General features: G+C 52.4%; 3 protein-coding genes across 3 annotated transcripts; 1 reads left to right on the top strand and 2 right to left on the bottom strand.

Moving 5' to 3' along the window:
- Positions 1-21: 21 nt before the first annotated feature.
- Positions 22-5,429, bottom strand: IAR55_000854 (uncharacterized protein; the record flags this gene model as incomplete). Its single annotated transcript, XM_066943987.1, has 5 exons — positions 22-1,086; positions 1,147-1,614; positions 1,670-1,987; positions 2,043-4,739; positions 4,791-5,429. The coding sequence occupies 5 exons, from the start codon at positions 5,427-5,429 to the stop codon at positions 22-24; spliced, it is 5,187 nt and encodes a 1,728-aa protein (XP_066805188.1).
- Positions 5,430-6,958: 1,529 nt separating this feature from the next.
- Positions 6,959-9,742, top strand: IAR55_000853 (uncharacterized protein; the record flags this gene model as incomplete). Its single annotated transcript, XM_066943986.1, has 3 exons — positions 6,959-7,190; positions 7,257-9,068; positions 9,138-9,742. 3 exons carry the CDS (start codon positions 6,959-6,961, stop codon positions 9,740-9,742), a joined length of 2,649 nt encoding a protein of 882 aa, XP_066805187.1.
- A 289-nt stretch (positions 9,743-10,031) lies between these two features.
- On the bottom strand, positions 10,032-11,663 carry IAR55_000852 (uncharacterized protein; the record flags this gene model as incomplete). The annotated part of the gene is made up of 1 exon (XM_066943985.1): positions 10,032-11,663. One exon carries the CDS (start codon positions 11,661-11,663, stop codon positions 10,032-10,034), a length of 1,632 nt encoding a protein of 543 aa, XP_066805186.1.
- Between the last annotated feature and the right edge of the window lie 358 nt (positions 11,664-12,021).

The raw sequence follows: 12,021 nt of genomic DNA, 5'->3' as shown, positions 1-12,021 counted from the left end.
ATTCCACTCGACACTCACCCCTCACGGATCCGTTGCTGCTTTCCCAAATTGTACAGAGAAAGGATCCTCTTTCTTAGGCCGACCGACAGGTGTAGGTGTGACATCTCCACCTTCCTCTTCCTCTCCGCTCCCGCTTGGAGCGCTAAGATGCATCGAACCCATCTTCGTCGCTTCTTCGCCACTTGGCCGACGCAATGTTATGGATGGTGAGGCGAGCGGATAAGTAGCGTTCGATGCCGAGAGTAGTTCACTCGTGTGAGACATGTCGTCCGATTGTTGTGATTCCAATGCTTTCGTCCCCGCCTGAAGAGTCGGTCTGGGGATTTGATCCTGACTTACCGTCGTCGAGAAGGACAATGACTTTGTTCGCGCGCTCGACTTCAAAGTTGGCGTCTTGTCCTTGCTCGGCGAACTGCTGTCCAAGACAGACGAGGTCGCAGATTCAGGCTTCTCAATGTCTGCCGCCTCCGGAGTAGGATCATTCTCCGGCCCGAAAGGTGAGGTCGCAGGACCAGCAGAGGCGGACGCTTTGGCAGACTCCGCGGCAGCTGCCGCACCTCCTACTGCCGCATTCCCTGTAGCGCCAGCAAAAGGTGTCTTCGAGGTCGTGGGCGAAACACTGGCTGACCGCTCCCCAGGCTTTTTAGACCTATCCGGTCGATGCACCGATTTGACTTCGTAAGGGACACCTTTCCCCTTCCTCAGTCTGTCTAGATCCACTTTGCGAACAGTATCCCTTACGTCCACCGAATCGTCATCAGAAAGGAGATCGGCAAGTTGTTCCAACATTCGTGGGACATGACTGGCTACATCTGAGTAGTATGCACCCACAACAAAGAGATCTGCGATGATCTGCGCAAGACCGAGTCTCACGTCGACGACGTCTTGCGACAAGCGGGGGAGAACGGGGAGGAAGAAGTCCTCGAAAGCTGATCGATTCGGAGGAGGTTTGACAAACTCTCTGAGACAACGCACAAATGTGAGTCGCTGCTTGAAAGAAGACGCGTCGCCGAGATCGAGAAGTATTTCTCGGAACCGCTTCGCGATATCCGAGTCAGATCCAAGAACTTCGTACGCGTTTGGAATCTGCACAGCGATGATTAGCCCGATCCTCTCAGAAAGGTCTTAGCATGATGAGTGGCTTACGTCTTTCGTCGCCGCATCTCTGACAGCAGCGAAAGGATCCAGTAATGCGTCCCTCATCATTTCGAGCACTTTTTCGGACCCCTCCATTCCCTGAAAGGTTTTGAGAAAACTCGCTATGTGCAGTGCCATCTTTTCTCGCGCTCGCCACCCGCCCAGTACCCCGCCTTTCCATCCTTCCGCGAGATGAACGAAAAGGCTCCATCCAACCTCTTTCGGTACAGCTGCGACAATGATGTTGACATGCTCGAATACCCGTTCCCGTATCTCTTCAGTGTCTTCGATAAGGCTGTGGTAAACGGGTAGAAGATCCTGGACAACTTGGTCTGGCCGAAGTATCTTGGCCAATTCGTGTAGGCAAGAAGCAAGGGTACGAGTTACTTTATCGCCCGCTCGAGATTGAAGTCGGTGGAAAAGGTCTCGGATATCGATCCATCGATCGGGACCAAGTGTTAGACAAACTCCGGGAAACTAGTGAGATCGGGTCAGACTCAGATTCGGGTAACATGTCTCCTTCCGCACTCACGTTAAACATGGTGACGACATCCCAATCGGAATCTCTCTCGCCTTCTCTGACTTCTGAATCATCCGTGTATATATCGAGCAACTCGGTTGGGGGCCCCCTTGGATCGTCGTGGAAGATGTGTATGACCTCACCCAGCATTTCGAGGGCAGCACAACGGACATCCTCGGTACAGGCGCTAAGAGTCTGCACAGCCTTGATGGCGAATGTTCGGCGGTAGTCAAGAGACTCAATACGCCTGCAAAGGGCCGGGAGTGAGAGGCAAGCAGACTGCTTGACATGATCGTTTTCATCCTCGCAGAAGTATTCGAAAAGCGGCAACTTGAGGCAGTCGATGCGTCAGCATTACTTGCTTGGGAGGAGCCAAACGACATACCATTTGATATACTTGCTCTACGGGGGCCATTTTTGCCAAACAAGACATAGCCACTGCTGCTTCAGCCCTGACGGGCACATCTCCATCACCGGCCCCAAGAACCTCATCGAAAAAGCCATGTCGTACGACCTCGCTGCTCTCGTAGAACTCGCAGACTGAACCGATAAGATTCATGGAAGTCGCTCTTCCCGCAGTCGCTTCTTGTATCAGCTGCAAGTGGAAAGCTTCTTGATCTCGCAGCTCCTCGTCGGCAGTATCTGGGTCTTCCAAAAGCAGTTCAGGCAATTCCGTAGAGAGTTGACCCATGCCGATGATGATCCCATGCAATAGCTCATGTTCGACTGTCGCTTTCGCTTCTGAAGTGAAAGGTCGTAGATCGTGTTGATGAGGTCCGTTCTGTGTCGCAAAAGTTCGTCTTTCGTCAAGTTCAGGTTGCAAGGAAGCTTGACCCCACGTTTCTAGTGCGATTTCGCCATGTCCCCTCAAACGTCCTAGGACAGCCACGACACCATTTCGCACGGACTCCGAGATCACCGGATTTTGGTTCAGCAGCAAAGATCCGACAAGCGGTGTGAAAAAGCTGACAGACAAGGCTGGTCGGTCAATAAGTGCTCCCACATCTTTAGTAAACCCAAAGTCTCCCGGATCATCCTCCGTATGCGGGTTGATTAATAGCCCAGGACTGAAAGCGGTCTCTTGCGAAGAAGTAGATAGAGACGAGTTGGGAGTATTGACGTCGAGACCGCCCTCGTCTGTGGCAGGTGAGAAGCTGGTGGATCCAGGTCGATTCCAGCTTGAGCTGCTGCTGATACTACTGGACGTTCCGATACCCGACGGACTAACGGACGAATGCGATCCTATCACCAGCGCGTCCTCTGCAATCTCCGACGGACTAGGCCTCGGAACGATGTTCATCCCTTCGGATGTCACCGTCATGGTCTCTTTCCTGCCTAACGGAAGCGTCTCTGGGACCGCTGCCGACTCTTCCGGCTCCTCAATCCCGTCCATGCCTCCCTCTCCATCGTCCACGAGTAGCTTGCAGGTCGAATAGAAATACCACAGAATGCGATGCAATTCGGAAGCGAAAGCTTCCTTCACAGTCTCATCGTCATCCATGGAGAAGCCACTGAGCAGTGGCAGGACGTACTCGACCGACTCGCAAGGATCAACATCGTTCAGCAAGTCACCAAGAACTCGAGCAACGTATGCACGATGAAAAGGGTATTCACTCTTGCTGAGCAGGAAAATTCTCTCGAGAGTATTGAGACCTTCATCGTCGAAAGTGACGTCCATGTGTGTCTCCCCTTGCGGCAGCTTGTCGCCTTCGTCGACAAATTCGTCATCGCCGTTATATGCGTCGTGTTCACTCTCCGCAAACCACAAGGAGGTTTCTGGCATCTGCAGAGGGCTCACAGGCGGCCGATTCGAAGAGCTTGAGCCACTGCTTTCAGTGTCGATATCGGGTATATTTTCCGTAGGAATATGCACTGATGGTGGCGACCACCTAGGACTCTTCTTCGAGCGTAAGGAATCGGGATCATTGCTTCGCCCGGGACTCGCAGGTGACGCGATGTCTGCACACGACGTCGGACGTTTGGGAGACTTGTCTAATTCGGCTGTGATACTAAGGGTGCGATGGAACGATGGAGGCACATGTGACCGACTTTTTGCGTCATAATCTGAAAGGGCACGACGAAGATTGGCTGGCCGAGAGAGCGGCGCATAAAGAGGTGGTGAAGGTGATCGATGACCGAGTGGCGGAAACGACTGTAGGTCTGGACGCAAATTAAGATCCACGCTGAGAGGTACGGGTGGAGCGATAGGTGGAGGCAGGGCGATCGGTGGCAGCGAGGAAGCTGAGCCCAGGTTATCAATGCGGTCTTGTATCGATGTGTGCCCCAGATGAGGAGCATCACCGGTCCCGGTAGGAGAACGCCGTGTCGCAGTGGATGAGCCAACTTCGGAACGCTCGATATCAAGAAATTGTGGTGACATAGCGGCTGAAAGACTGTGACCACGCGGCCTACCTTTGGTGGTAGCAGAGACCGGTGGAGAGGCGCCAGGGTTCGAGAGTCTATTCGGCGGAGCCACACCTGTCAGAGATGGTCTTGGATCTTGTGGTAATGGTTGTGGCTCAATGGGACCGGTCGATCGTCCTACTTCTGAGGACAATTTAGTTGGCTGTTTCATGGGACTTTTCGGCGGACTTCGAGAACTCTGTGAAGACCGCTGCAATTTATCGAACGTCAGTCGTCCTTGAAGGTTATTGGATCCGATGATGTTGGAAGAAGAGTTCGACAGAGACCTATGATGTCTCGAGAGACCCGCGGATATTGGTGCAGCATTGGGTGGAGAATGAGCGAGAAGCGGTATATCTGAGGTGACAGACCTTCTCCGCCCGCCGTAGAACATCTCAGTGGAATAATGAATAGCCTCGCCGACAGGAGACGACGGTCCTGCTCGAGGTGAATACCGAAAAGGCATGGCGCCAGGAAGGGGCGACTGGCTACCTCTCTGGGGGGATATAGGATCGTGAGCGTTGACGATCGGTGAAGACGGCTTGCGAGTGTTAGCCGGAATCGATGTGATGGGGATGATCGCGGGGGAAAAAGCAGGAGTTTCGAAGGGGGACACAGGGGCGATTGGGAACTTGGTCGGTACAGGAGCGCTCTTTTGGGCGACTCCAGGTGCCGGCCACTGTTCGAGAAGACTGTCAGCGGAGCTCATTGACTATGGCTGAGGACGCACAACACTATCCCAGGCATGCTCGGCCGGTAAATCTGATTCTTCCTCCAGTTCCTCCAAAACACCAGAACTCAATCTTCTCGATCTGCTCGACCCTGCCCTCTCTCGCTCCTCCAATTCTCCTAATTCTTTGTCGATATCGCGAAAGATCGGTTCAGACGGCGGGGTTGGACTGGTGATGTTCATTTTGAAGCCATCGTTCCCGGATGCAGAAAACGAATTACTTCTGCTCCTCGAGCCTGCAGGCGTTGATGTTGAGCTTTCCGATAGAAGTCGTTCCCTCATCTCCGCCAGATGTTCTCCTCCTTCTGACTGGGTGGAAGATATGGAACTATTGCCTGATCCTGGAGTTTGAATGGACTCGCTGGATATACGGTTGATCGACGGAAACCCAGGTCGATGCACAGAAAGTGGCGGCGGCGAGAAATGAGGTTGTGTGGGCGGTGCTATCGGTGGGGGATCATACGGTCGAGCAAATGCGTTGAATCGAGTAGGAGAGTTTGCACTGCTACTAGTCGGTGGGGAGATGCTTGCAGCAGGAGAATCGACTGGAAAATCCGCTGGAGGATTGAAATCCGGAGGGGGAGGCGGTGGTGACACGAGGCCTCCCAAGTTGTTATCCGGATCAGGGCTGCTCGTCATGGATCGTGCTGTAGAGGTAGTCAGCAAATAGTCGAGCACGCCCCTTTCATGCACTGTGCGTATGTGGATTTGATCGGATCTATACAGGTGAGGTCCAACCACGACAGACAAAAACACTCACCGGACAGCGACGAGGAGCTGCTTCCTTCCCCTAGACCCTCATCCCTTTCTCTCGGTTCTATCTTTCCACTCGCGATGGTTGATCGAGACAGATCCATCGCCGGTCCAGTCGAGCACGATAGACTGAATCTAATACGTCATGAGGAGGATGGTGGGAGCAGCTCGACCTGTGCTCATACGGGACGTGTATGCAGTAAGACACGAGATGGTAGAGAGCAGCTAGCTTGAAACTGTATGTGTTATTGAAGAAATGAAGATGCGAAGGGAAGGTTGGTCTTGAAGTGATGTCGGCCCGGCCAATTTCGTGTGTTCGCTTCGCTGTCGGAGTGTGGAGCCGGATTGATGAGATCTCGGTTGGCGAGGTGAGAGTATTATGTATGTGACTACTCGTGTTGTGTCTGATATATGACAGCTGTGTGATGTTCCGTTCGGAATCGCTGGATCTCGGTGATATCGTGTACGACGGAGGGGCAAGGAGAGGTAGACGAAGTATGCTTATACGATGGCAATCGTGGTGACGGAGCAGCAGTTGCTTGAGATACCAGCGATTGCTATGTCTGCTGTATAATCCCCCGTCAATGTGGCACCCAGGGATGCTAGGTTGTGTTGCCAATCCCTGGGTTTTCTTTTTGCCACCCACCTACAGTGCATCGTTGTCTCCCAAGAAGCGAACTCAGCATAATAGCAGCATCCCAGCATGTGAGGAGGGAGCAACGATCGCTTCCTCTGCACGTCTCATGATGGTGGGATGCTGTGTTGACATTTGTTTTGGGCTGTATATAGCATGGATAGCTCTGTCTGTCAGATTCGAATCTAGCCACCTGTAATGAAATGATTGCCCTGAATAAGCGGAGAGGGGAAGGGGCGGGGGGGATAGGTGTGATTTTGTTGATGACAGTATTCTCGTTAAACAATGATCTCGGTCTCACCATCTTCTTCGCTGCCCCATTGCTCATCGTCTTGCTGCTTGTTGGATCGACTGCCCACTTCGATAGACCTGTATGCTCTCTTGACACGCTCTTCGTCTTTCTCGATATTTCAGAGAGGCCGATATTCGCAACCGGTCAGAGCGCAGTGTTGACGTTACTGTGCGTCTTTTACGGGAATCTCGAGTTCAAATCCCGACTGGACTCGTTCACATACCTTGCAATCCACAATCAACTCATCCACGACCTCTTCTTTCGCACAATACAGACATTACTCTTTCCACGACCAGCTGATGTTGTAACGAGATCACGACTGCTCTCTTCTTCCCTGCCGGTCTCCCAATTGTCGTCTTCTGCTTGCGCATCATATACATACACAACAACTCAACTCACTGCCCCCGTCATATAACAACAACACGTCGGCATTTGAAGGAGATGGCCACAAATGCGAAGCGTAGTCCGGAGGCGGCTTCTTCGAGCCGCATGGCTTCGGCGGGGGCAGGAGGCAGTAGTACAAATCGGGAAAGAGGACGCAGTGAGAGTAGACAACGAGCTGCGGTCAAGGGCAAGGACAAGGATGACAGGTCGATGAGAGTGAAGAGTCCAGATGCTAATTCAGCATTGGAGCATGACGGAAGTATGAGAACGCTTAGTCCGAGAGCAGATAGTGCGAGGAACTCTACAACAGCTATCAGAAAGGTCAGGACTGTACCTCGTGAGTTGATGCCGGTCTCACGCTGAGTCGGGGTACAATCTGTGTTGACATTGATCATCCTCACAGCAATGGCAGTATTCGAGCCGCCAACACCACCTTCGCCCGTCCATAGTCCACTCCCACTCTCACCACCAACTTTCGCTGCCGATCAACCTAAACGACCGCGTCACCGGATACGGTATCCCAGCTCATCAAGTTCTGACACCGATACGGAAGACTTGGACAGCGATGACGAACCGCCATGGTGGACGTTTACGCAGAGGGGTATGGCCAAACTTCGTCAGAAGAATCTACATCGGAGCGGAAGAGATGTGGAACAAGGAGCACTCGCGGAAGGGGAGTCGGGGAAGGAGAGCGGAAAGGAAAGGAGCACGCCCAGGGACAGAACTAAGACAGGCGGGGTGTTCAGCTCTTCCAGGAGGAGCTCAAAGGATAAGGAAGGGACGGGCTTCCCTGCGAGTTCGTCGAGCAAAACCGTCAGAAGTCGAGGAAACTCTCCCTCCCGACAGAACAGTAATAATAACTCAAGACTTCTTCAACCTGCGCCTATCCGGTTCAGCAATGCTCAACATTTCTTCCGCCGGCCGAGCAAGATGGAACAAGGAGCAGGTTCGGATGGCAACATACCTTCGCTGTCGATTTCGGCACCTCCAAGACCTTCTTCGGCACCGACTTCCCCGACGATTGAGGCTCCCAGTCCTGGTATGACTACCCTTGTCGATGAAATGAGCACTCGGCTACCGTCAGACGATGGTCCAGTTCCATATTTGGAGGAGCCTATTTCGTCACGGCGCGCAGCTCGACGTCAGCTCACAGCTCCGACCTTCCCCCGATTCTTCAAGCGTGATAACAGTGAAGATGAACCACAAGAGCCTTCAAGTGACTCCGAAGTCGTCATATCCGACAGGGGTCGCATCAAGCCCAGACCAAAATCGACGCTGTCTAATCCTGCTATTGCGGTCGATGACGGCGATGGTCCGCCTTCAGACGTGGACAACGGCGATGAAACGCCCAACGGCGGGAATTCGGGCGCAGCTACGCCAGATCGACCAAAGACCCGACGTAAAGCTTCTCACAAGCTTCGGCTCAACCTGCCGCCACCAATGACGAGACACTTCACCAACGGTTGGCCTCATGCAGGTACCTGGCAAGATGCTTTGTATGGCTACTATGATGAAAATGAGTCTGGGGCTATGCGACCTCTGAAGTCAAAAAAGGCGCCCAAAATGAATGCAGAGGGATTGGCAGGGATACCGAGCCCGACAGCTGAGGAGGGTGATCCCGGTCTCACCCAGGCTGAGCCATTCACACCAGTCAGACCCGAGTTTGGAGACGAAATGAATCGCAACGGTCCCCCTGGTAAATCAGAGGCAGAGAACAATGTTGCCCAAACGGAAGCAGAATCTAGCACCACCACCAGGAGGGCGAAACCGAGACGACAAAGACGATTTCGACAAGCTTTGGCACCACCTACGCCCTCGGGCCTAGGTTTCACACCATCTACACGGACTGGTCAACCAGATGAGTACCCTTGGCACGCTGGTGCCGAACCTGCAAATGGATTCGACTGGGAAAACGGGGCGGCGAGAAAAGAGCTCGGTGTCCCACAACAGAATCCGGCGGTAGACCTTTCGCGATCCGACACGCATGGGACAGGTACGAACACCGATAATACGGAGAGTATGCGAGCTGGTCAGGGAAGAAGGAAGGGATGGTGGGTGCTAGGTGGGAGGAGGAGAGGACCCGATGGGAAGAAAACCAAACTGAAGAACGTCGACTCGGATTGGAGAAGGAGGTACAAGAGGATGTTGTTCCTTGATGCAAGGGTGACGATCTGGATTAGGGCGATGAACTTGGCTATTGTCGCGGCCGCTCTTGGTACGTGTCATAGCATTCTTAGCGATAATCCATCAAGCTAAACAATGATCAAACTTGTCACTTCGGTAGGCCTCGCTGTGACCATTCGCCTCGATCTCATCCACCTTCGACTTCCGGGCCTTATCGGATCGTCAACAACCCTCATCATTGCGTATGCCTCGCTCACAATCCTTCACGTACTCACTGCAATCTACCGCGAATATTTCGGTAAACCTATCGGATTGTGGGGCCTTCGATCCAAAATGTTATGGGTCTGTCTAGACCTTCTTTTCGTAGCGCTCTGGTCCAGTGCTATGAGCTTGTCCATCAACGACTTGATCGCGACACCTTTGGAATGCACAGCGGGAGGAGCCTGGTGGAGGGATGGTCTCGCAAGTGAATATGCGGCCCTTCTCGATGAACTGAGACAAATCTCGGCCGGTGTCGGTGAAGGATCGACGGTCCTCACCGGAGTGACCACTGTCTCAGCCATTTCATCAACATTAGGAATCACCTTACCTGCATCTATCCTGGATTCGCCTCTGACCCACGAGGTATGTAGGAGACAAGCAGGTTGTATCGCTCTCAGTCTGTTGGCGCTGCTGTTGTATGGCGGAAATATGGTGTTGAGTCTGTTTAGGATTTTTGAGACGGTGAGAAGGACGGCGAACGTGAGCAGGGCGGTGGTGGTATAGCGCCGCGAGCCTGGTTGGGGTGAAGACCTAAGCCAGGTGGAGCAATAGAGGAAGATATCTGTATCCTATCATCACACACGAAGACAGTCAACCATCATCTTACACACGAAAACGTAACGCCTGTTGTCAAACTCATATATGATTTATGCACATTTACGAAGAAGTGGACTGCTAGATTCCGAAATATACATACATGCGCATTGAAGACCAATTGAGCCCAAAATCTATACTGTACAAACCACCACATCACGACTGAGTGCGAGCCCCGATATTCTAACAAACGGTTACCTCATCGACCTCGAGAAGGATACAATTCACCATACGTCGGCGGGAGATGCACTTGTCTCCCACCTTGCGATCCTTCGTCTTCCGCCACATCATCTCTCAGAACTCGTACAGCATCTCCATCTCTGTGTCTCACAAAAGTCAGACCACGCTGTAATCCTCCTCCCCCATCTGCACCGATACCGACACCGGGTGAGAGTGTTCCTCTGCCCATCATCAACACTTCGTCTTCTGTCCTCCAGGATCTGTCCGAGATGGCAGATGGTAAGACTGAGATGGAACTTTGGCGTGGATCGTACGTTGTGATGGGGGTTGGTGAGAGATTGTCCGGATCGGAGAATGGGGAGATGAGATTTCGTGTCGAACTGAAATGTTCTCGAGTATCACTGGTGGAAGTAGCAGTGGCAATGCTTCTTGTCCAACCGCCGGTGTTCAGTGACGAATCATAGGTTCTAGTAGCATCGTCCCATCGAGTGGCTGTCGACGTCGATGAACCCGGAACCATACTCGCGCCCGCACCCGCACCCGCACCTGGACTTGAACCTTTGGACGTCTTGGTATCCACTTCTAATGTCGGTCTTTCCCTCTGTCCCGGAGGAAAAGGTACATAACTACCTTGAAGATCTCTCTCCGAATATTCCGAGTTGATACCCTCGCTGTACGTCGATAACGTCCGAGTATAGCTCGATCCATCTTGCGCTAACATGTCGAATTCCGAGTTGTCCGTGTACATCGATTCGGGATAGCTGTGCCCAGAAGCCCCCGTCCCAATACCATTACCGTTCTCGTATCGTGATGAGAAAGGGTCGGCGAACAGGCCTGAAACCCTTGGTGTCGGGATCGGTAGCACGGCTGGACGTGGAGGATTGGGTAAGATAACATCCTGTATATCTCTTTGGCAGATACGGCCGGTTTGTTCTTGTTGTCGTTGTTGTTGTTGTCGTCGTGAGAAGGTTGTGGACGATGGTAATGGTGCAGGAGAATCGATAGAGTCTCCTCGTTGTCGTCGTGCTTTCTTTTCACCCCTTATCTTCTCCGCCCGTTCATGAGAATGATGACGATCATGATCATCGTCACCCGGAATAGTATTCAACCTGTTCCTTCTTCTTCTGTACAGACGACAAGCCAAGACCAATCCGACAATTACTAGAGTCGCGAACACGGAGATGGAGATGGTGGCAGTGGTCGATAAGGGTGGTTTGGAACTGTTCTGACCGTTATTGACGATGGACGATGCGGAGGCTTCAGCAGCACCGGCATCAGTACCGACATAAGTTGATGCGTTACCGGGTAGTCCTTCAGTGTTGTTCTGTTGTTGTTGTTGTTGTTGTTGTTGTTGTTGTTGTTGTTGTTGTTGTTGTTGTTGTTGTTGTTGTTGTTGTTGAATGGACGGAATGACGCTGGAAGGAGCAGGACCGGACGCGGAGTAAGTCTCAACAGGGTGGTAGCTCTTTGACGAGATGAGGGGATTCGAAGTGTACGAGTAGGACGACATTGGTGAGGATGAGGGCACAGATGTCGTGGAAGGATTGTAAAGGTCCCCGTTGGAATCGACATATTCAGGTCGATAGGAGGTAAAAGTGGGATATAACGTCTCCAAAGCAGGAGTCGGAGTACGACTCGACGCGAGCGACATGGCGAGAGTCGCCTTCTATCGACGAGAGAGATGGTACTTGTGCTGGGATGGGACGGGACAGATGAGATATCTGTGTGATCAAAATCTTTTCGAGAGAAGCAGATTGGATGGGTTGATGAATCGATTGTCGAGGAACATCAAGGAAGACGCGTGGGTCAAGAGAGTCGGACGGCAGATTGTACCTGGCTCTATCGCTCTGGTCACACCCAAGAGTAGTATCTCACGCGAACGAGGAGACTTCACCAGGTGGGATTGACAAGGGTCGTAGATACGATGTTGCTGGTGATGATGGCGACATAAGTCAAGTATTTTGAAGGGATGCCAAAGGTAAGAAAAGTGTCGCAGAAATGAAGCGAGG

Source organism: Kwoniella newhampshirensis, chromosome 2, assembly GCF_039105145.1.
Source record: "Kwoniella newhampshirensis strain CBS 13917 chromosome 2, whole genome shotgun sequence".
In the NCBI taxonomy this organism is placed as follows: domain Eukaryota; kingdom Fungi; phylum Basidiomycota; class Tremellomycetes; order Tremellales; family Cryptococcaceae; genus Kwoniella; species Kwoniella newhampshirensis.
This window is presented reverse-complemented; position numbering and strand designations above follow the sequence as displayed.